The 26,066-nt window shown below is 36.8% G+C and overlaps 1 protein-coding gene across 5 annotated transcripts in view; it reads left to right on the top strand.

The window, feature by feature from the left end:
* CTNND2 (catenin delta 2) overlaps positions 1–26,066 on the top strand; it is a 938,382-nt gene that overhangs the window by 480,369 nt on the left and 431,947 nt on the right. For 4 of the 5 annotated variants that reach the window (XM_059916116.1, XM_059916114.1, XM_059916118.1 and 1 more), the window contains 2 exons: positions 13,988–14,022; positions 14,953–15,069. In XM_059916116.1, the coding sequence (XP_059772099.1) occupies positions 13,988–14,022; positions 14,953–15,069 (152 nt within the window). Of the gene's footprint in view, positions 1–13,967; positions 14,023–14,952; positions 15,070–26,066 lie in introns of those variants that run through there. The other variant, XM_059916119.1, reaches the window with a different exon arrangement.

The raw sequence follows: 26,066 nt of genomic DNA, 5'->3' as shown, positions 1-26,066 counted from the left end.
ATTTTGTGAAATTTTTTGTTCTAATTCTGTGAAAAATGCCATTGGTAGTTTGATAGAGATTGCATTGAATCTGTAGACTGCTTTGGGTGATATAGTCATTTTCACAATGTTTATTCTTCCAATCCAAAAACATGATATATCTCTCCATCTGTTGGTATCATTTTTAATTTCTTTCATCAGTGTCCTATAGTTTTCTGCATACAGGACTTTTGTCACCATAAGTAGGTTTATTCCTAGGTATTTTATTCTTTTCGTTGCAGTGGTAAATGGGAGTGTTTCCTTAATTTCTCTTTCAGGTTTTTCATCATTAGTGTATAGGAATGCAAGAGATTTCTGTGCATTACTTTTGTATCCTGACACTTTACCAAATTCATTGATTAGCTCTAGTAGTTTTCTGCTAGCATTTTTAGGATTCTCTATGTATAGTATCATGTCATCTGCAAACAGTGACAGTTTTACTTCTTTTCTGATTTGGATTCCTTTTATGTTTTTTTCTTCTCTGATTGCTATGGCTAAAACTTCCAAAACTATGTTGAATAATACTGGTGAGTCGGCAACCTTGTCTTGTTCCTGATCTTAGAGGAAATGGTTTCAGTTTTTCACCACTGAGAACGATACTGGCTGTGGGTTTGTCATATATGGCCTTTATTATGTTGAGGTAGGTTCCCTCTATGCCTACTTTCTGGAGAGTTTTTATCATAAGTGGGTGTTGAATTTTGTCGAAAGCTTTTCTGCATCTATTGAGATGATCATATGTTTTTTTCTCCTTCAGTTTGTTAATATGGTGTACCACATTGATTGATTTGCGTATATTGAAGAATCCTTGCATTCCTGGGGTAAACCCCACTTGATCATGGTGTATGATCCTTTTAATGTGCTGTTGGATTCTGTTTGCTAGTATTTTGTTGAGGATTTTTGCATCTATGTTCATCAGTGCTATTGGCCTGTAGTTTTCTTTCTTTGTGACATCATTGTCTGCTTTTGGTATCAGGGTGATGGTGGCCTTGTAGAATGAGTTTGGGAGTGTTCCTCCCTCTGCTGTATTTTGGAAGAGTTTGAGAAGGATAGGTGTTAGCTCTTCTCTAAATGTTTGATAGAATTCACCTGTGAAGCCATCTGGTCCTAGGCTTTTGTTTGTTGGTAGATTTTTAATCACAGTTTCAATTTCGGTGCTTCTGATTGGTCTGTTTATATTTTCTATTTCTTCCTGGTTCAGTCTTGGAAGGTTTTGCTTTTCTAAGAATTTGTCCATTTCTTCCAGGGTGTCCATTTTATTGGCATATAGTTGCTTGTGGTAATCTCTCATGATTCTTTGTATTTCTGCAGTGTCAGTTGTTACTTCTCCTTTTCATTTCTAATTCTGCTGATTTGAGTCTTCTCCCGTTTTTTCTTGATGAGTCTGGCTAATGGGTTATCAATTTAGTTTGTCTTCTCAAAGAACCAGCTTTTAGTTCTATTGATCTTTGCTATTGATCTTCATTTCTCTTTCATTTATTTCTGTTCTGATCTTTATGATTTCTTTCCTTCTGCTAACTTTGGGTTTTTTTGTTCTTCTTTCTCTAATGGCTTTGGGTGTAAGGTTAGGTGTTTGAGATTTTTCTTGTTTCTTGAGGTAGGGTTGTATTGCTATAAACTTCCCTCTTAGAACTGCTTTTGCTGCATCCCATAGGTTTTGGGTCATCGTGTTTTCATTGTCATTTGTTTCTAGGTATTTTTTGGTTTCCTCTTTGATTTCTTCAGTGCTCTCTTGGTTATTTAATAGCGTATTGTTTAGCCTCCATGTGTTTGTATTTTTTCAGTTTTTTTCCTGTAATTGATATCTAGTCTCATAGCATTGTGGTCAGAAAAGATACTTGGTACGATTTCAGTTTTCTTAAATTTACCAAGGCTTGACTTGTGACCCAAGATATGATCTATCCTGGAGAATGTTCCATGAGCACTTGAGAATAAAATGTATTCTGTTGTTTTTGGATGGAATGTCCTATAAATATCAAATAAGTCCATCTTGTTTAATGTTTCATTTAAAGCTTGTGTTTCCTTATTTATTTTCATTTTGGATAGCTGTCCATTGGTGGAAGTGGGGTGTTAAAATCCCCTACAATGATTGTGTCGATTTCCCCTTTTATGGCTGTTGGCATTTGCCTTATATATTGAGGTGCTCCTATGTTGGGTGTGTAAGTATTTACAATTCTTACATCTTCTTCTTGGATTGATCCCTTGATCATTATGTAGTGTCCTTCTTTGTCTCTTGTAATAGTCTTTATTTTAAAGTGTATTTTGTCTGATATGAGAATTGCTACTCTAGCTTTCTTTTGATTTCCATTTGCATGGAATATCTTATTCCACCCCCTAACTTTCAGTCTGTATGTGTCCCTAGGTCTGAAGTGGGTCTCTTGTAGACAGCATATATATGGGTCTTCTTTTTGTATCCATTCAGCCAGTCTGTGTCTTTTGGTTGGAGCATTTAATCCATTTACATTTAAGGTAATTATCGATATGTATGTTCCTATTACCATTTTCTTAATTGTTTTGGGTTTGTTTTCGTAGGTCTTTTCCTTCTCTTGTGTTTCCTTCCTAGAGAAGTTCCTTTAGCATTTGTTGTAAAGTTGGTTTGGTGGTGCTGAATTCTCTTAACTTTTATTTGTCTGTAAAGGTTTTAACTTCTCCATCGAATCTGAATGAGATCCTTGCTGCATAGATTAATCTTGGTTTTAGGTTTTTCTGTTTCTTCACTTTAAATATATCCTGCCACTCCCTTCTGGTCTGCAATGTTTCTGCTGAAAGGTCAGCTCTTAACCTTATGGGATTTCCCTTGTATGTTATTTGTTGTTTTTCCCTTGCTGCTTTTGATATTTTTTCTTTGTATTTAATTTTTGATAGTTTGATTATTATGTGACTTGCTGTGTTTCTCCCTGGATTTATCCTGTATGGGACTCTCTGTACTTCCTTGACTTGATTGACTATTTCCTTTCCCGTGTTAGGGAAGTTTTCAACTATAATCTCTTCAAATATTTTCTCAGACACTTTCTTTTCTCTTCTGGGTCCCCTATAATTCGAATATTGGTGCTTTTAACGTTGTCCCATAGGTCTCTGAGAGTGTCCTCCATTCTTTTCATTCTTTTTTCTTTATTTTGCACCCTGGCAGTTATTTCCACCATTTTATCTTCCAGCTCATTTATCCGTTCTTCTGTCTTAGTTTTTCTGCTATTGATTCCTTCTAGAGTATTTTTGATTTCGGTAATTGTGTTGTTCACCACTGTTTGTTTGCTCCCTAGTTCTTCTAGATCCTTTTTAAATGTTGCTTGTATTTTCTCCATTCTGTTTCTGAGATTTTGGATCATCTTTACTATCATTACTCTGAATTCTTGTTCAGGTAGGTTGCCTATTTCATCTTCATTTATTTGGTCTTGTAGGTTTTTTCCTTGCTCCTTCGTCTGTAACATATTTTTTTGTCGTTTCAATTTTTTTTTGTTTTTTTGATGGGTGGTGCTCTGTTCCTGTCTTACTGGTTGTTTGGCCTGAGACATCCAGCACTGGAGTTTGCAGGCGGTTGGATAGAGCCGGCTTTTGGTGCTGAGATGAGGAACTCTGGGAGGCCTCACTCTGATTAATATTCCCTGGGGCCTGAGGTTCTCTGTTAGTCCAGCAGTTTGGACTTGGAGCTCCCACCACAGGAGCTTGGGCCTGACTTCTGGCCTGGGAACCAAGATCCCACAAGATTCATGGCGCAGTTAAAAAAAAAAAGAAAGAAAAAAATGAGTACAGTATCAAGGAATAAAAAATAAAATAAAATTAGAAAGATAAAAAATATAGTAGGAAAAATAAAACTGTAATTGAAACAGCTGGTCTCTGGGTGTTCCTCGTGTCCCCTTAGGTATCCTTGGTACCCCACCCGTGCCTGGTAGGTGCCCTAGTTGTGCGGAAACGTGAATTCCACGTCCTCCTAGTATGCCATCTTGACTCTGCCCTCCGCTTACTTTGTTTTTAATCGCTCCTATGTTCCCAGCACTGTTTTATGGGTTTTACATACATTACACACTTAACTTTTACAAGATCCTACTCAATGCTACGTAATAACCTAAGTGGGAAAAGCATCTGAAAAAGAATAGATATATGTATATGTATAACTGAATCGCTTTGCTGTACACCTGAAACTAACACAACATTGTTAATCAACTATACTCCAATATAGAATTAAAAAGTTTAAAATAATTAAATTAAATTAAAAAAATACAAGATCCCTATGGGGAAATTTCTAGTAATAGCCCCATTTTACAAATAAGGGAACTGAGACTCAGAGTAAGTGATGTGCTCAAGGTCCCATGGACCTGTGTGCAGTAGTTCCTGAACACACCTCTTCCTGAATGGTCCTTCCTGCTCTGTGTGCTTACTGTCCCATCCCCCATGGGAATGCCACAACATGGGGAGCTGTCACCGTGTCTCTCTGTCTGCAAGCCCAAAGTCATGGTGAGCACTCACCTAGGGTTTGTGGTGACGTTGTTTTACATTTTCTCCAGGACTCGGTGTGACCGAGAGCCTAGGCATGGTCACAGCATTCCTGGGTATTTCCTTAATGTCCCCTGTTCCCATTTCTTCCCCATGTCTGTCCCCATTTTGACCCTCCCACAGTGCCTGCAGTGTACACTAAGGGATGAAATAGATTAGAATAAGCCAGAATCTATAAGCATAGAAACCATTTTAACAATATATAATAAAATAAGACACAGTTGCATACTTAGTCAACATGTGCCGGGTCCTGATCACTTAATACATAAATCACTTGATATTAACTAATTTCTTTAAGCCTCAAAATGTCTCTATTTAGGCCCAGAGAGTTTAAGTAACTTGCCAGATGTGTCCTATATAGGACAGAGCTGGAGGGAGTCTGGCCTTTGAGCCCACACACCTGGACACCATGCACACAGCCTCCTAGTTTGGGAGCTTTGTGGTCCTATGACTACCCACTGTATCCCTGTAAACATGATCATAATAGCTGTAAAATTACATGTTGATGAAAATAGTTAAAGCAGGTAGAAGATGTGTGACTTAAGAAAGAAATAAACATTCTAATTGCACAGTGGAGATATTATGACCTTCATTTGGGAATATATCACAGATACTTATAGAGACTACAAGGCAGTAGACTGAAAGGAAGACAGCTCTGCAGAAAGTTCTGGGGGAAGCACGGTTACTCACCAACCAAACTAATAAGGGTTGGATACAGAGCACTAAAGTGCAAGGGCAACAGCAGCCTAAACAAAGCTCCAGGGGTACCACTTCTCACTATTTTTTCTAAATATGTTTTATTTCTATGGTATTCGAGACTTGACCATGGTCATTTGATTTTGCCACCAATGCCTATTTTTGTGATATGGCTGCATACAAAAGCCATATACCAAAAGAGACTTTATGTCATAATACAGTTTCAGGTCATATGGACATCATAAGTATAAGGCCCTTTGTTCCTGTGACCTGAGAATCGAACATCAGTTTGGAAACAGTTTACTTCACAGTAGTTTCTCTGGCTTATGTTTTAGGTACATTGCTTAACTTGAAAGCCAACTAACCAAAAACTCATAGTTTCTTTCCTTTATTTCATTTTGAATGATATTGTGAGCTGTACTATGCCACACGATACAGTGCAGAGATTGATGCCTTGGACATCAAAAAGTTGAAAAAGAAAATAAGAAAATGTATTCGAGCAGGTTCATAACAGGCAGAGTAGCTGTAGTAATGGTTTGCTTTGTGCCTTTTCCTGATGTTAAGAAAACTCTCTGGGGCTTCCCTGGTGGCGCAGTGGTTGAGAATCTGCCTGCTAATGCAGGGGACACGGGTTCGAGCCCTGGTCTGGGAAGATCCCACATGCCACGGAGCAGCTGGGCCTGTGAGCCACAACTACTGAGCCTGCGCGTCTGGAGCCTGTGCCCCGCAACGGGAGGGGCCGCGATAGTGAAAGGCCCGCGCACCGCGATGAAGAGCGGTCCCCGCACCGCGACGAAGAGTGACCCCCACTTGCTGTAACTAGAGAAAGCCCTCGCACGAACCGAAGACCCAACACAGCCAAAAATAAAAATAAATAAATAAATAAAGTAGCTATAAAAAATTAAAAAAAAAAAAAGAAAAGAAACAAGCCCCATCAATATTAAAAAAAAAAAAAGAAAACTCTCTGAACTTTCTTTCTTATTTATTTATTTATTTATTTATTTATTTATTTATTTATTAATTAGAAATGGCCCAGAGGTGGATAAGGAGACTATCATGCTAAAAATGATGAGGGTGAAAGTCACTTCTCGAGGAACTCAAAAGTTTATTCTTTGGTTTAAACTAGTTTTTCCCCCCACCTCATGCCCTCAGAACTTGAAAGTTATTGTTTGCTTACTTGAATGTTCAAGCTATGTCAAACTTGAACCACAGTAAAAGTGATGCTGTCATTTTTCTCATGTGCAAAATAGAGGAAAAAAGTAATTATATTCAAAACCATTATTTTTCCTCTATTATTTATACTTATAAATTTTAGAATTGTTTTGCATGATTTGAGTTTCAACTACGAGTGACTCCCACAATGATGAGAATATGATGTAGAATTGAATGACAAGGTTTGATGAAAGCATTTAACTAAACGTGTTACTAAATGTAAGATTCGTGATTTCCCTATTTCAAGCATCAGAGACATTCTTAAAGTAGTGTTAACATTTTCCCTCATTTTTCATAACATAAAAGCATAGAGATAAAAGTGAAATTCCCTTTTTGCCCCTCCTTAGACTTATTTCTCTGTGTTCTCCCCCAGAGGCCACCACCATCATGAATTTGTGTGTATCTTTTTAATCCATGTTTGTTTGATCTGTCTCACACGCATATATGTATGTGTGTGTTTGTATATATACACAATATTATTTAGTCAGTGTTTTAAATATTTTCACAATTGGAGTCCTGCAGTACACGTCCTATGTGCAATTTACATTTTCCACTCTTATTTTGCTTTTGAGCCTGACCCATGTTGATATATTGTGTATCTGGCTAATTTGTTTTACTTGTCAAATAGTGTTTATTCCATATTATGTCATATATGATATGGAATCATATTATTATATTTATCCATTCTCCTATTGCTGATCACTTAGGTTATTTCTCTTGTTTTGCTACTGCCAAGATAGAGGCATGAACAGTCTTGTACAAGTCTCCTGGGCACAGGTGCACAGGTTTTTCTTGAGGCTCTACCTAGAAGCAGAATTGCTGGATGATTGGGCATTTGCTCATAAAACATTATCAGGTATTGACTGATAGCTCACCCCAGTGTTTCACTAATTTACTCTCCCACATACAACGTATGAGAGTTCATATTTCCTCATCTCCTCTTCAACACTTAGTACAGTCAGACTTTCTAATTGTTTTACAGCCTATGGAGTGTAAAGAGGCATCTTTCTGTTTCTATTCTTTCAATTCCTAATAGGGTTGAGTATCTTTTAATGTGTTTGGTGACCATACATTCCTGATTTTTCTGCTCTGCAGCCGCTTTACATATATTTGTTGATCTCTCTTCTATCTGATCATTTAATCTCTATTTCATTGATTTGTAGGAGTTATTTATTTGTTCTGGAAACTAACCCTTTGTAAGCTGTATGCATTGCAAATATCTTCTCTCAGGATGTGGCTTGTTTTTTCAACTTGGTTTCTGGTGTTTATGTTTATGTTTTCGTTTTTAATTGCATAGGAGTTCAGTTTTTGAGCCAAGTGTGTGAATAGAATATTAGTTCAGAATGTGGCCTCTAGAACCAGATGGCCAGGGTCACAATCCTGGCTTCATTATTTGCTGGCTGTGGGATCTCCAGCAACTTCCTTAAGCACTTTTTACCTTAGTTTCATTATCAATAAAATGGGAAAATATCACCTCTCTCAAAAGTTTTGTCATGAAGATTAACTATAAATCAGTTAGAATATTGCCTGTTGTAATGTGAGAGCTATCTATGCATTAGCTACTAGGATTTTTGCTTGTGATATATTGTTTTAAAAATTCGTTCCTGGGCACCACAGTGGCTTTGGGACAAGTGCCTGCGTGTGGCCACATCTGCAGGAAAAGAGTGTTTCCTGTCTGTGCCCTGACATTTGAGGAGAGGGGCTGCCGACTTTTTTTTTTTTAACATTTTTATCGGAGTGTAATTGCCCCACAATTCTGTGCTGGTCTCCACTGCACAACGAAGTGAATCAGCCACCTGTATACATGTGTCCCCATATCCCCTCCCTCTTGCGTCTTTCTCCCACCCTCCCTATCCCACCCCTCTAGGTGGACACAAAGCACCGAGCTGATCTCCCTGTGCTATGCGGCTGCTTCCCACTAGCTATCTATTTTACATTCGGTAGTGTATATATGTCCATGCCACTCTCTCACTTCGTCCCACACTGACAACTTTTATCCAGGATATTTTTTTCTTAAATAGCAGCACGGAATCTTCCTTTTCTGGAGGCTCCCACGTGGTTTACTCTCTATTTTCTCAGGTTTTAATTCTAGAAGGAAGAATGTTTCCACCTGCTAATATAACCATGATTCCACTGAACTGGAAGTGAAAGCCGCCGCTCAAGAACTTCAGATTCCTCATGCCTCTGGCTCAACAGGCAAAGGAGGGAATTATGGTGTTAGCTGGCATAATTGATCCTGATTACCAAGTGGAAATTGGTCTACTATTCCAAAATGGAGGAGGGTTACCTGGCATATGAACACTTCTGTTACTTGAAATAAGTCACAAATTAAGTGAGTGGCAGGATTCTACTTCCCATTAAAAAAAAAAAAAAAAAAAAAAACTGAAAAGAGGATGTCTTCTCTTTCCTTCTCCCTGGCTGTGGGGATGTTTTAAGTTTAGTCAGCTGGATGCCTCCACCTGGGACTTGAAGCTTGACCTGGTGATGCAAAGAACCTGAAACAGTTGGAGATTTTTAGGGTGGTAGCAGCAGAACCAAGTGGTTTCCCATTCATGCTGCTCCTGGAGCCTGACCTCGGCTGTGCTTTCAGCTGCCTGACCTCTTCACTCTTGCACATTTTTCGTGGTTGGTGTTTCAGCTTTCTTGTCAGTTTTGTGAGGTCCCAGAAATCCTTCCAATAAATTTCTTTTTTGCTTAAAAAAAAAAAATTTCTTTCCTAGCACTACCAGTCTTACGTGTATATTATGTGTATGTTTAAAAGGTAAATGTTACTTATGATAGTTTTTGTTATAAATATTTTTTTTTCTCATAATAACTGAGTTCTGAAACTTATACAAAGTTATGTTTAAGTATAGACTAAATTACATCTACATTTTTATTAATTTTAATTCTTTAGGAACTATTTCTATTTAAAGAAATAGAATTTCAGTAGTGAAAGCAAACTTTATTTCCTGAAATTGAACATGAGTGGAAGTTACAGCAACCTCAGAAATGACTTTTATGTTATATTAAATTGAATGATATAATTGGGAGAAAGCCACGAGTAATTCCTAAACACCTGAAATAAGAGTGTCTGAGACATAGGCATAATTTGTGTTTATCGAATGAATAAAGAGTTTGCTTTTTATAAAAGCATCCACCTTAGAGCAGTCTTTAAGAAAAAGAATCAAGTGCACAAAATATGCAGTTGTATAGAATCCCCTAACAGAGAGAGTAAAGTGTGCACTTAGAGGAAATAAAATCTAAACCCAGTTTCTCTTGGAACTTCTATTTTCTGTGATCAGTCATACTTCTAATGCATTTTAACTGTGCTAAAGGAATCAGGAAACCATTTAAGTGATTACTGCTCTTTGTCTACTCAAAAGGAGGGTGCCCATGCTTTGAGAGCATAGTTTCATATTCAGTGTCGGTGGTATTTTTTCAATTTTAATAAAAAATATTCCTTCTTGTTTCTGTTGCACGTAAAATCGAAACACTTTTGAAAGAGACGAACAAAAAGTAAATATTATTTAACAGTGTGATGTGTAGCTCTGTATATAAAATCACCCATTATGGTGGATGAGTGGATAAATCTCAAAGGATGCGTGAAAGTGGTGGCACCACCTTGTTTGTGCTAGGGTGACCCGATACATTGTCTTCCAGCTCTAAACTGTGGAAATGAAAGATGGAGAAGTAGAAAATGCCTTATGAACTCAAATAATGGTACATTTCTGTATTAGTCAGTGTGACATTTATTCTACCAAAACAAACAACCCTCCAACTTCAGAGTTTCAGTAAAACAGTGGTTTATTTCTCACTGGCGTTGTGTCTTCTCTGGGTTGGCGGAAATCTTCCCTTCGCACGGTTACTCAGAGACCCACCTCAACTCAGGGCTTGACAAGCGAGAGCATGGAGATCACGTCCCTGCCCTTCTGTGCTTGGGGCAGGAGGTGGCACGTGCCCCCATCTACATGCAAGGGGGCAGGGAAGTGTGCTCTTCAGTGTGCCTGGAAGGAGAAGAGAACGGGGCTTTGATGAGACATGGGAGAAGCTTCCAGTGACTTGGACATTCTTATTGTTTCAAGTGGGAAGTAACAAGTGTGTTTCCCTCCATGCCTTTTTTCTTGTTTTCATTGAATGGAGGATTCTTTAAATTCTGTGGTGCTTTACAATTTTCAAAAGTTTCAGACACATGATTTTATATAATTCCATAATAACCCTTTTTTCCCTCTACCCCTTTCTTACCCCTCCCTTCTTCCCTCTCCCCACTGGTAACCACTAGTTTGTCCTCTACACCTGTGAGTCTGCTTTTTTCCTGTTTTATTCTCTTGTTGGGTTTTTTTTTTTAATTCCACCTATAAGTGATATTATACAGTATTTGTCTTTCTCTGTCTGACTTATTTCATTTAGCATAATGCCCTCTAAGTCCATCCATGTTGCTGCAAATGGCAAAATTTCCTTCTTTTGTATTGCTGAGTAGTATTCCATTATATATCACATCTTCTTTATCCATTCATCTGTTGATGGACACCTCAGTTGCTTCCATAGCTTGGCAATTGTAAACAGTGCTGCTATGAACATTGGAGTGCACTATCTTTTCAAAATAGTAGGGTGTTTTTTGGATATATACCCAGGAGTGGAATTGCTGGGTCATATGTAGTTCTGTTTTTAGTTTTTTGAGAAACCTCCATACTGCTTTCCACAGTGACTGCAGCAATTTACATTCCCACCAACAGTGTACAAGGGTTCCCTTTATTCCACATCCTTGCCAACATCTGTTATTAGCGTTCTTTTTGATGAAAGCCATTCTGACAGGTGTGAGGTGATATCTCATTGCGGTTTTGATTTGCATTTCCCTGATGACTAGCAATATTGAGCATCTTTTCATGTGCCTGGTGGCCATCTGCATTTCCTCTTTGAAAAAAATGTCTATTCAGTTCTTCTGCCCATTTTTTAATTGGGTTGTTTATTTTTTTGATACCGAGTAGTATGAGCTATTTGTATATTTTGGAATTAAGCCCTTTTTGGTCATATCATTTGCAAATACCTTCTCCCATTCAGTAGGTTGTGTTGTCATTTTGTCGATGGTTTCCTTTGCTGTGGAAAAGCTTTTAAGTTTAATGAGGTCCCATTAGTTTATTTTTACTTTTTTTTCCTTTGCTTTAGGATATGGATCCAATAAAAAAATATTGCTGAGATTTATGTCAAAGAGTGTTCTGCCTACGTTTTTCTCTATGAGTTTTATAGTATCTGGTCTTAATCCAGTTTGAGTTTATCTTTGTATATGATGATAGAGAATGTTCTAATTTCATTCTTTTACATGTAGCTGTCCAGTTTTTCCAGCATCACTTACTGAAGAGGCTATCTTCTCTCCATTGTATATTCTTGCCTCCTTTGTCATAGATTAATTGACCATAAGTGTGTGGGTTTATTTCTGGACTCTTTATTCTATTCCATTGATCAATGTGTCTGTTTTTGTGCCAGTACCATACTCTTTTGATTACTAGAGCTTTGTAGTATAGTCTGAAGACAGGGAGAGTGATTACTCCAGCTCTGTTCTATGACTTTTGGGGTTGGACAGATTAGTTTAAATCCCTGCTGAGTTCCTTATGATGTGTGTGGTCAAGTTATTTAACATCAATAAGCCAGTTATTCCCCATCTACCAAAAGATGTTAGTGATTGTTGTGAATTAGCAGAGCCTTTGTATACAGTAAGTACTCAGCAAAGGACTGAACTGGTAAAAGGAATGTAGTAACATAGAGATAGTAGTAAATCTTGAAGGATATAGCATGAGAACATTTTTATTGTATCAGAAAAATAACTGTATGGGCTTCCTTGGGCTGCCATAACAAATTACTACAACTGAGTGGCTTAAAATAAAAGACATTTATTATTTCACAGTTTGGGAGTCCAGAAGTTCAAAATCAAGTTCTGTTGACAGGGCTATGTCCCCTAGGAAGGCTAAAGGGGAGGAGTTTTTCTTAACTCTTCCAGGTCCTGCTGGCTCCAGATATTCCTTGGCTTATAGATGCATAAATCCAGTCTCTGCCTCTGCCTCTGACCTTCTCCTCTGCATCTTTCTCCTCTAAGGATCTTTTTTAAGGACACTTGTCATTGGATTTAGGATGATCTTATCTGAAGATCTTTAACTTAATTACATCTGTAAAAACCCTTTTCCAATAAGTAACCATTCACAATTTCTAGGGATTTGGTGTGGACATATCTTTTGTGGGGGAAGGGCACCATTCAACTCACTACAATTATGAAAGCATTTTCCACCCCTATATTAAATGCCACTTACTAAGTGAACATGCTTTGTAATTTTTAAAATATTAATTATAGGATTACATTTCTGTTTTTAAGTGTTAAACTTTGCAGTTAGACGTTACTACTCTATCATGCTACATCTTTTTGAAGCAAGAAGTTGCATTGGACTGAATTTGTAATGTTATCATTTCATGTATCAATTGTCTATAGCTCTCATCATTGCAAAACCATTTTCCACTTTGCTAAAATGGATTGGCTGAGGAGAAAGATAGCCTAAAAAATCATATGTCTCTTAAGGGACTACTCTTATATTCATGTATATCAATCATGGCTATTCTGAATGCTGATTTATACCAGAATTTCCTTTTCCCCCAGCAAATGTATTCAGAAGCCATCTCTAAGGTACAGATTAAAGTTCTAAAACCTACTTGCTGTTGTGAAACTGATGAGCTATTCATAGAAGCTGCTTGATCAGAGTAAAAGATCTAGTGAAATAAGGGTAGAAAGTCATTCTCAAAATGATACCTGTGAGTAATTGGCATCTAGATTTCTCACAAATTATTGACATATTAAAAAAGGGTATGCTGGAACTATTTGCATATATAATGAAAGAGCTGTTCATATTTAGAAATTTTAAATTTATTTATATATTTTAATAAATCATTCAGAATAAATTTATGTGCCAACATCGTTACAATCTGCACAGTATCTTTGGCATATCATTTAGATGAGCAATCCTTTCTACCTGGGTCATTTTATAAGATGTACTTATAAAGTGAGAATTTGGGAACTGTATATTCAATTGGTGTAAAGTGTTATAATTTTATATTACTTAATTTAAAATATAATAAGCAGCTGAAAGGAACTCCTTATATGATATGTCTAGAAGAAGGTATAGATTTATTTTATCTCTTTATAATGAAAATGGAGAAAGTTATTTCTTTATTAGAATACCTTAAAAAGTCTACATGAAACTATTCAGATTTGTATTTTAAAATGACTAAAGCTGAATAGAACTGCATGTATGTAGAAATTATTGTAAGGAATAAGTATGATATGTTGGGATTTGTAAAAAATGAGCTGTTCTTCTGAAAATTAGTGAACGATGTCCATTTGTAACATGCTAATACCTGTGATTCAGAAGAGGTATACATCAAACATATTAAAGTTAAGATCGTGTCAAAATGGGATCCCTTTTCTCAGTCAGAAATTAAAGGGAGTTCAATGGAGCCACCATTACTACCCTCATGTGTCTTTGTGTCTTATAGTCTAGAGTTCTTTTGTTTCTAACCGATTCATTATACCTATGTATTCTCTCTTTTATAGTTCAGCAGAAGAGCAGTTTCACTGGCAATCACAAGGTAAGGTACAGCTTCTTTTTTTTATTGAAGTATAGTTGATTTACAGTTTTATGTTAGTTCCTGGTATACAGCAAAGTGATTCACATATATATATATATATATTCTTTTTCATATTCCTTTCCATTATGGTTTATTACAAGGTATTCGATATATTTCCCTGTGCTATACAGTAGGTCCTTGTTGTTTATCTATTTTACATAAAGTAGTTTGTATCTGCTAATCCCAAACTCCTAATTTATCCATCCCCTACCCCCTTTCCCCTTTGGTAACCATGAGTTTGTTTTCTATATCTGTGAGTCTGTTTTCTGTTTTGCAAATAAATTCATTTGTATCATATTTTAGGTTCCACACACAAATGATATCATATGGTATTTGCCTTTCTCTCTTTGACTTACGTCACTTAGTATGATCATCTCTAGGTCCATCCATGTTGCTGCAAATGGCATTATTTCACTCTTTTTTATGGCTGAGTAATATTCCATTGGATATATATACGCACCACATCTTCTTTATCCATTCTTCTGTTGATGGACATTTAGATTGAAAGTACAGCTTCTTGATGAGCATTTATACTTACTGCTATATATATCTCTATTGATTAATTTTCTTGTGAACTTTAGGAAGAGACTTTTGAAAATGAATATGACAACACATGACACTAAAATTAGATGAAGTTCTGATAGCTCAAGATTTCGTGGGAGTTAAGTTCTCCCAATTCCCTAGGAACTTTATGTTCTTCATGGATACATAGACTTGGCTGGCCTTGGTTTTTAATGGTGGTTGACCAAGGGTTACAATGTGATATCTAATGAGAATTTCAAAAAGATAATATCTTTGGTTAGGATATTTTTGATTATTAAATGATAGTCTTAAGCTTTAATATTGACATTACCATGTATTTGTTCATGTCTTTAAAATATTATATTTCAGATGGTCAAAAAGATATCGAAGATGAGCTCACAACAGGTCTTGAATTGGTGGACTCCTGTATTAGATCACTGCAGGAATCAGGAATACTTGACCCACAAGACTATTCAACAAGTGAAAGTAAGTCAAATGACAGTTAAGCTTGAAGACAATTAAAATATAGGATCATTATGTCATTAATATTATAATATTATTATAATTAATATCATGAGTCATATCTAATAGGACTTCAAGATGTGTTTATACTTGTTTTATCCATTTCACTCCTCTCTCACCTACTTCCTTCCAACATTACCCCACACTAATTCACATTTGATTAGAAACTCTCTTAAGTCAGTAATTATCATCTAGATTTCTCACCAATTATTGACATATTGGTGATCCTCACCAATTCTCTGATATCCTTTTTGGCATCTAGAGTAGCACATTGTATGAACTCATCATTTAGTTGTTTAATCAACACAGTGTTTGCTTTAAAGTTAACTATCAATGCTTTACTCATACAGATTATTGTTGGTAGAGATCTTAAATGGTAGAGCAATTATATAACAAAATAGAAAAAAATGATGTAATATATGCAGTACTATTTAGTACCATGCTATAGTACTATGCAATAACTCCTTCTGTTTCTATGTTTAGCTATCTTGCATAGCTATATTAATCTCAATAGAATATTTAAAGATTTCTTTCTTTTACTTAATTACATATTTTTCAACCAGAGTAGCTGAGGCTTTGAAATTAAAGTTCTATGAATTGAAATGAGCCTCACTTTAATAAATTATAAAATTCTCTTGACCTATTTTAATAAAATCCCACAAAAAGCTAAAAATTAAATCATTAAAATGTACATTACCCTGATAATTTCTACATGAGAAATCAGTGGAGCATTTTATTCCTTAATTTAAAAAAATAAAATTTCCTTGAATACCCATCAAGGTTTGCTATATAAAAGAAAGATATAAGAGTAAGATAGCATAGTGATCTCAAAACCATTTAATTTATATATTAGTTCATTTCTCTATGGTCTTTATAATACCACAACTCTTAGGGTAACATCATCATGAATATCCAGATTTATTTTAACCATATGCATCCCCTTAATAAAACTCCTAAAGTAAGATGCATGATTTGTATTATACTTGTTCTCTGCGTTTTATATTTTAAAATGTAAGATTGTTACCTCTTTTTTCTCAAAGTCTATAAATATATTTCTTTTGTAGGGGTAGTTGTAGTTAGAACTATATTTAATTAATATTTGAGGCACATGTACTCATTTTATTATAGAGTAAGGAAAGCAGAGATAAAATAATGTGTCTGGGGAGGATGATATTGGCTATCTTATTTTTTATAGAATAACAGAGAAATATATTTTATTATGATTTTAGGAGGGGGATAACCTTTTATTCATAGAAAGTACAGAAAAAAGAAGGAAGAAAAGAGTAACTTATGAAGCAAATTAAAATAGAAGTGATAAATCAAGTATATCAATCTAGCACTATATGTAAGGACTGAATTCTCTGAAAAGAATGAAAATTCAAATTTCCAGTAAACGAAAATAAAATAGTGATGTTATGTTTAATATACACACTTATATTAATGAAATGAATGTTGAAATTAAAGGAATTGACAAAGTAGTGACAGCAAATACAATGAACACAAGGAGTGGGATTGGGAAGAATAATGTGAGGTGAAGTGGAATTTAATGCAGAAGCACTAAACAGGGTCAAAAAGGAATTATACAGTGAAAATATTTTAACTTATAATTATGTGGTAAAATCTGGTGAATATGTATGTGCCAAACAAAATAGCATCTGAATATTAAAAATTATTAAAAATGAAAGAAGGTGATGAAAAATATTGTGAACATTTCTCAAAATCAGACTGACTACTAAAAGAAAAAGCCACAGAAAGTTGGAATAAATAATTAACAAATCAATGCATTAAATAAATTTAAAATTTTTTTTGAATAATAATAAACACTTGCTATATATGTCCAAGGAAAATTTTAAAAAATTGATCAGCTGATGGACTGAAAAGACAATCCTAAAAATTAAAAAGGGTAGAAAGGCCACATTCTTTGATGATAATTCAGTACAATTAAAAGTAAATAATAAAATGCTAAGCAAACATATAATCACATTAAAATTAAGAGACATACTTTTGGCTACTGTGAATCAAAACGGAAGCAAAAAGAAAATTCCATACTATTTACAAAGCAAATAGAACAGCAACATTTTATAATGAAAGCATAAGTGTATGGTAAAACTGCACTCAGAGGAAATCATAATTTTATTATTAAAAATAAAAGACAAAGTAAAGAGATGTGTATTCATTATTGGGACACCTTAAAAAGAGTTAAATAAACCAAAAGAAGCTAGGAAGATGGAAATATTAGAAGCAATGCAGAGACAAAGTAATATAAAAAATAGTAGAAGAAATAAATAAATGAATACTAAAAGAGATAAATAAATAAAATAATAGAAAGGATAAGTATATGAACTTCAAAAACAAACTTTAAGTCAACTAATAATCCTGAATTTCTGAATTGAGACACTCTGCTACACCCAGGAGAAGTGGAAAGAACTTTTAGTGTTCACTTTCGTATTTCTGCAGAATGTTTTCAAACACTGTCTACAAAAGATGTATCTTTATTATGGGAAATTTAAATACTCCAGTAAGATTTTTTTTGAAATATATTTGCTAACTGCTGAATTGGTTGGTTTTCAGAAATATTACTTAGTTTATGTTATTAGGTAGTGAATCATCTTTTTGAAGACTCCTAGGATTTTAGTTAATTATTCTTTTTTTTTTTTTTTTTTTTTTTTTTTAATTTTTATTTATTTATTTTTGGCTGTGTTGGGTCTTCATTTCTGTGCGAGGGCCTTCTCTAGTTGTGGCAAGCGGGGGCTACTCTTCATCGCGGTGCGCGGGCCTCTCACTATCGCGGCCTCTCTTGTTGCGGAGCACAAGCTCCAGACGCGCAGGCTCAGTAATTGTGGCTCACGGGCCCAGTTGCTCCGCGGCATGTGGGATCCTCCCAGACCAGGGCTCGAACCCATGTCCCCTGCATTGGCAGGCAGACTCTCAACCACTGCGCCACCAGGGAAGCCCCTAATTATTCTTTTTTGGAAGGCCCTGCTTCCTTGTTTGAAGATAGGAAAAGATACAAAGCAAAATCAAAAAACGAACAAACAGAAAACACAGGTGATGAAAGTGCCACTTGAAAATTTTATACCAGAAGATCTGAACCACAGTGAAATGTGGAATATTCGTGTTCTTATGAAATGTTTGTTCTTAACATTTTCAGAGTCAGTTTGAGACTGAACGAATTGAATAAAGTTTAGGAAGTTAATTTAAAAATATTGAGTAGACAGCTATCATTTGGGGGATCAATTATTGCTAATTTTAAGTACTTAGACTATCATAAAATAAAAATCCTAATTGCTGTTTGTATTTGCATCAGGGTCCAGATGGGAAATAAGAGTCTACTCAAAAAAAGTCTAACTGAAGAGAATTTAATTAGGGGGCGATTTACAAAGAAGTGAGCAAGATTCAGGGAGCAATCAATGCCTGCAGAGGTACTCAGGGGGTAGCAACTGATGGAAACCCTTGCCACCCTTAGTCCCGAAGGAAAAATCGAGGGACTAGTGCCAGCAGGGTCAAGAGGCGAGGCTGGCGGGAGCAGAGAAATAAATATCCTGGCCTCTCTCTCCTCTAACCTCTGATGCCCTCCTCATGCCTCTCACTGGCCAAGTCCAGTCGTAAACCAAGTGCCAAGTGACCCTTGTGATACAGTCTCTGTGGGGAGAAGGGTAGAGAATGAATATGTGCAGCAAAGAGAATAACCAACACAACCTTCTACTCAATACTAGAACAATATACATGTTTATATTTCTATAAACATAACACATATAATATGTAATGGCTCTGTGACATGTTTCATATAATTAGCACAGGCCCATGAGATTCTGCTCGTCCCTTGTTTGTGTGATGATTCAATCAATGGACTCATTAGCTAGAACAGACATGAAAGAGCTGATGCTAAATTGGACCTGGCGCGCTGCCCTTGAGAGCCAGTGTCTGAGTCCTAACCCGAAAGAGACTAAAACAACACGAAATACAGTCTAAAACCAGCTTGAAACATTACTACAGCGGCAACCAGTCTCAGCCCCTAAGCACATAGTATGTAATTTGTTGTTTAAAAGCTTTTGTTATTCTTCTTTCCAAGATCTGTTTAAAATAAAATTTGAATCTTAGTAAACCCATCTTCTTGACCCTAAGGCAAGCAATAACTGCTCTAGTATACAGACTGTAGTGCCCTACAGTTATCAGTGTTTTCCAACACTTCGCATTTTTTACAAAGTGCTATCGTAAACAGTATGTAAATCATGTGTACAACCTCTGCCACCCCACCACTATTTTGTGACTGCCAGCTGTGTAATTTCAGTTCTAATAAATACGTGTCACCGAGTCACCAGAATTGCTGCTGCTTTACTGGGGAAAAAAAAGTTATTGACAGAAGCTCAGGGCCATTAGCCTCTCATATAATATACAGCTTGACTTAAACTGCCATGGACCAAGTACCGTATTTATTCCATGCATCCTTGGAGACACAAACTCAGAAATAAGGGTCATTATATCTCAGCCAAAAATTAATGAAAGTATTTGTCAGTCGAAATCAGAAAGAGAATGGACAACTTGGGGGAAAAGGGCCTATATGTTTATAGAGATTGTTAATTTGTTTAATTATTTTATTTTGAAATAGCAATTATTTTTCTATAGCAGCTGGACAAATTGAAATTCCACCATATCCTAGAAAATCCCAGCATTCAGTAGGAAGGAAATCTTAGGAACTTAAGATATTCTGAGTATTATGGCAAAGAAAGGAGTGTTATTGAGTTCTCAAATCAGAATATATTCAAGAAATCAAGAATCAATCATGCAAGTTACCATTCTGAGCAGGTAAAATCCAAATAGAATAATCATATGTAGTTTGACAGACTGGAATATATTACTTACTCTTGATTTACAGTCTGTCATTTTCATTTAATTACTGTGAATATACTTAATTCTATGCGGTGAGAAAATTGTTGAGAGATCAGGTTATTAAAATGCTATAAAATATTATCCCATATATTCTTATGTAATAATAACAAAGGTAAGAGACATCCTTGTGAAGTGAATATTTTCATAACTCTTGGCAAGCATGGCAACAAAGGATTCAGAAGTGGTTTAAGAGTATAAGATTTTTATAATAATTAGAATAATCAAAATAATAGATATATACATAATGTGGCTCACAATATTGATAAGCTGTTATGGTGGAAACTAGGTCCTCAGTTAGACCCGATGGGATGGAGAGCCTCTGGGTAGGGGTTCAAGGTAGCCCATCCCGCCCTTGGAACCATAAGACCTGGATTCAAGTCCTACTGTTCCCCTCACTCTACCAGTGGTTGTCGACTGTCACCTGGGCTCTGGAGACCCCAAGTCCTTTCCTGGACATGCATTTTTTCAAGTTAGTTGAGTACATCCTTGAATTGTTCATTTCTTGTGAAATTACTTCATCATATGCCCTTTGGTCCAAATGTTTGAAATACAAACACGAGAGTCTCCTCTGCAGAAGTTTGTCATGGTTGAAGCCTAAAGTTGTCTGATGCTACATGTGTCCTTTTGTTTCCTTTCCAAATTCTCTCACACCCACCTCCTCCACTGCCTTTGGCGTTATAGAGCCAATGGGAAGTTAGCAGTGGAAGGTGTGAGCAAAAGGTGAGGGAAATCACCCGGGTAGCACACAGGCTGTAGCGATATCCTCCAGGGAGCTATCATTATCTTTCCCTCCAGATTTTCTCTCCACCTGTTTTTCAGCTAATGTTCACTTCTTTCTCTTAAATTTCCTTCTTTCACATAGACATTTAAGAAGCATGCTATACCTTCTCCAAAGAGGTCACCAGCTCAGAGGCAGACCTCGGAATTGAGACCTTGTCTTGTTCTTGTGGCTTCAGCTTCCACCACTGATGTGCAAAGATGTAAAATACCAAGTGCTCCTTATCCATTCCCTAAGCAAGAGAAAACAATGTAAATTTCTCACTAAAAACATCATTCTTATCTGTGTTATCCGGGTCTCCTGGAATCAAGCACAGAGTTTAGAGCCTGGGGAAATTTTTAATGAAAATATAATTGGGTTTTGAAATTGTCAAGGCACTCTAGGTGCCCAACACACAAATATGAGGGTCAGATGAAAGCTGGTGGAAGCGAGGAAAAGTAAAGAGGCAGAAAGCTCTGGTGAGAAAGTCAGATGAAGCAGACTTTTCCCCGGGGCGCAGTGGAGGGAGGGGCCTCCTGGTAATACCTTATGGAGATGTCATATAAGATTCCCCCAGAAGTTAAAACAACATTAAAACTGCCACTGATCAAGCAATAAGTCACTTCAACAGCAACTGATAAAATCAAATCTTAACATACTGGCTTTTTATTGTATCACTATAGACACAGGTAGGTGTTACATTCTTTTTTTAAACATCTGTATTAAGCACTTATTAACAGTAGCACAGAGAATCTCTGCCCTTGTGACATTTACATTCTAGGCAAAAAAGGCTGAAATCAAGCACTCTAAATACTGTAAAGTCAGGTAGGTAGGTAGTTGCCTCCAGCAATGACAAAGCCAGTGCGGGGTAGAGTAGGGCAGTGTTTCCCAGAGTGCACTTGGGATTCCTGGGGGTCCTTGAGGACCTTTCAAGGGGGGCTGCAAAGGCACCCATTTTCACAGTCATCCCATGATGCTCTTTGCCCTTCCATGCTCATTCTCACACAATGAGAGAGAGTGAGAATTAGAGTCACGTAGAGAACAGACTTGTGGTTGCCAAGGGCGGGTGGGGGGGGTGCGGTGGGAGAGGGATGGATTGGGAGTTTGGGGTTAGCAGATGCAAACTACTATATATAGGATGGATAAACAACAGGGTCCTACTGTATAGCACAGGGCCCTGTATTCATTACCCTGTGATAAACCATAATGGGAAAGAATATGAAAAAGAATGTATATATATGTATAAATGAATCACTTTGCTGTACAGCAGAAATTAACGCAACATTGTAAATCAACTATACTTCAATAAAATAAATTAAACAACAACAAAAAAAGACTGAGAGTCACACATGATGAGTGTTCAGTGAAGCTTCCCGGGTGCTACGTGGCACTTGAAAGCCTCATCGCTCTGACGGCTCATGGAAAGTGTGTGATGCACGCAGCCTTCTCTTTTAAACACTTCCCAGTTTTAGTATCGTAAATAGTATTCTGTGTCACTCATATGGTAAATAAAAGCTCTTTGGGGCATGTGGGGTCTTAGTTCCCCGACCGGGGATTGAACCCGTACCCCCTGCAGTGGAAGCGCCATCTTAACCACTGGACCACCAGGGAAGTCCCAAAACCACTCTAGTTTTGAGAGAATGATCAAAGGTCCAGGAAGTCATCCTTTGTGAGAAGATACTTGATCAGGGACCTGAATAAATGTGTGAGCAAACCATGCAGGCATCTAGGGAAAAGTCTGTGATTTGCGGCAAATCAAAAACTGGTTCTTTAAGCTAGTGTAATTCCATAAATACATTGTAATGTTTTCAGAATTTAGCTTTTAAATTTTGTTTTCTCCTAAACTGATTTGTATTAGTTTTCTATTTCTTTTCAGTTATTGATAGTGAGAAATATGAATCTATTATCTTTAGACGGTTAATTTATAAAGAAATATATGTAATGCTTTTCCTCATTTTGTGCTACATTAATTTTTTTAAATGGTAAATAATCCAAAGACAAAACTGTTCAAGGAAATAGTTGGGGACTAGAGCAAGCTATAAAAATACCATTCTATGATTAGAACATGATGTAAAAATCCCATGCACAATAAAATTCTTGAGCTGTACATTTTAAACCAAAGTTTTATATTTGAAGTTTATTTTTTGTGATAAGTGTCATTTTGCTCATTTCCCTCCATTGTATACAGATGTAAAGAAACTGAGTTATTGTATTTAGTGTGAAAGCTTTACCCATCTTTGGTTATTTCACATAAAGTAGTCAAACTTGAAAAAGCAGACTAGTTAGGCCAGTAGCATTGACTGAATCTAAATCAGTTTAAAAACCAAATGAGTGGGCTTCCCTGGTGGCGCAGTGGTTGAGAATCTGCCTGCCAATGCAGGGGAGAGGGGTTCGAGCCCTGGTCTGGGAAGATCCCACATGCCGCGGAGCAACTGGGCCCGTGAGCCACAACTACTGAGCCTGCGCGTCTGGAGCCCGTGCTCCAGACAAGAGAGGCCACGATAGTGAGAGGCCCGCGCACCGCGATGAAGAGTGGCCCCCGCTCACCGCAACTAGAGAAAGCCCGTGCACAGAAACGAAGACCCCACAGCCAAAAATAAATAAATAAATAAATAAATTTTTAATAAAATAACAAAACTAAATGAGTACTTCCGTATTCTTGGGACCATTAAAGTTCTCACTTTTACTAAAGCATTATACACTGAAAGGAGCTGATAGATGAAACTGATATTCTGAAGAAAGAGACTTAGAAATCAAGTTTAAGAACACATCTGCCTACGGAACAACCACATCAGCCCTGAGCTTTGTTACATAAATGGGCCGCTCGACCTTTTGCCCTCAGTTAATTTTAGGGATGGTAGATTTTAGGTTAGTGAAACTCCTACCTATGATCTTTTCAAGTTACTAGTGAAGATCAGGAGAAAACAACTAGTTTATCACTACTAACTACCTCTTATTCCAAGTGGGTTTGTAAATTGGCAAGTTCATCCAGAGCCCATAAAGAAGAAACTGCTGCTATGAATGAAACCGATTAATAGTGCAACTTAAGCAAAAGTCAGTACTTTTACGCTGTAGAGTTAACTTGTAGTTAGATATGACTAAAATGCTTTAAGCTTGATTTAAATCAGTTCAATCACCTTACAAATAATTGACAATTTTTCTCATTGATTTTGGAATTTATAATAGTCCTTTTGTGTATGTGTGTGTGTGTGTGTGTATATATATATATACACACGTATATATATATAATTTCCACTATCTATTTCCTTTCTTCTTACTCAACATTTTCCACTAAAAGATTTCCCCTTTCTTTTTATGTGTTGCTGCTCTAAGAATTTATTCTCATTTAAAATAAAATAATACTTAACCTTCAAATTATTCTTAGCCTTCCACAAAGATTGGATAACAAGAGGGTGGAAATGAACGCAAATTCTCTGATGGTTATCGATGTGTGTGAATCATATTGGCTTTATTTTTCATGGTCTACGTAAAGATAAGATTTTATATTATTTTGAAAGAGTCAGTTTAACCTAAGAGTAAGTAAAGAATGTATCTAAACTTCCTGACAAACGGAAATCTAAACAAAGCTGCCTTTGTCAGTTATTCAGTCCTGAATTTGTCTGTCTCAACTTGTGTGTTTATTATTCCTGATTATCCTGAATTAACAACCTAACAAAACATTCATTGAGCGCCTATGCGAGACATTGCCTAGATCTCATAGCTGTTTATTTCAGTGCATTCTTGTCAATAACTCTTTTGATGGTAAAATAATCCCTCGGAATTAAATTGATATCTTAGTTACCACTTAGAGACCTTGTCTTGTTCTTGTGGCTTCAGCTGCCACCACTGATGACTTGCATAATTACATCTCTGTCCTAAAATTTCACTAACATATAACCAAACTTTGATCTTGGAAATTTTTTAAGATCTAGAAAGAGAGTCAGGTCTGTTAGAGCCAGTATTAAAATCAAGCCCAGACTCCCTTTCTAACTATGTGAACTCCCACCATCTCCAACAACTCTGTAATTTTAAGATTAAGCCTGTCCTTCCCCAAAACACGGGGTCCCCAACATATGTCTCTTGCTAATCCTTCCCTTGGAATGACATGTGAGGGGAGTTTTTGCTTTTTTCATACTCCTTTAGTGAATATTTGTTGAGTTCTGGGACAGATGTTCAACTGAAGCAGACCAGAATTAGCAACTGCCAATAAGTCACCTTAAAACTTGTAGAAACAGAAGGTGTGCACCTGACCCTAAGAGTGCTGTCTTGTCTGCTCGGCTTTCTAGAAGGACTTACTCTGCACTGTGGGAATCTCCCCAGCACCTACTGCAGTGTCAGCGAGATCCTGCTAGAGATCAGCTGAAGAGTGTCCAGTCCTTTCGGCTGTCCTTCCCTTCCTGTCTACTTAGTCCCCAAGTACCGATGAGCTTTTTAAAAAGAATGCCTCTTAAATGTGCACTGTCTCTTCCTTCCTACCATGGCCACTACCGCAGTTCAGGTTTCCTCCATTATTACCGGTTTCCTTTCTCTGCACTCCAGGAAATCCCTGGCCTCTAGTGTCTCCAAGTATCTAATCCCAGAGTCCTGCTGCCTTCACATAAATGTTCAGACTCCCTGTTTTTATCCTATTACTCTCCTTCTGTGTAATACTGTACACATGTCTCTGTTGAAATTCCTCAGAGTCTGGTCTGTGCAGAGTGATAAGGTAGCATGATGGGGGTAGGGTTAATTTCCCCAGGGCAATCAGGCATCAGGGCAGGCTGCATGGAGGAGGTGACATTTAAACAGCATTGAAGTTTGAGAATGTTTTGAGGTTGATAAAGATGGGAATTTCAGGCTAAGAGAGAACTTTCTCTTCCCCATCTCTTGGCTCTGACACTAGGTTTTATTTGGTTTGGTTTTAATTGCAAGCCATTTTAATGATCTATGCCTTGTATGTCTCCTTTGCAGAATGAAAGCTCACAGGCTGTTGAAAGAAAACACTGATATATGGGACAGTACTATAATAAGGTTTTCAGGACAAATTCCAATCAGGGTTTTATTCTCAGATCATGTGGCTCAGTAATTAGATAATTAGATAATAATACTAATAACCGACATTTGTGTAGCAGTTTATATTTTTCCAAGCACTTTCACATCCATTATCTCATTAGGTACTCAAATTTGTAGATATTGAAATTTTAGAGAACGAATAATGAAGCGTGGAAAGAACACACACTCTGAAGCCAGACTGCCTTGCTTGCACCAGGCGTCTGTGTGTGTGGTCTCAGTCATTGGGACCTTCAGCTCTGTCGTCATAAAGGGGGATAACGGC

This window comes from Balaenoptera ricei, chromosome 3 (assembly GCF_028023285.1).
Source record: "Balaenoptera ricei isolate mBalRic1 chromosome 3, mBalRic1.hap2, whole genome shotgun sequence".
NCBI lineage: Eukaryota > Metazoa > Chordata > Mammalia > Artiodactyla > Balaenopteridae > Balaenoptera > Balaenoptera ricei.
The sequence above is the reverse complement of the archived record's forward strand: the minus strand, read 5'-3'. Positions and strand labels throughout refer to the sequence as shown.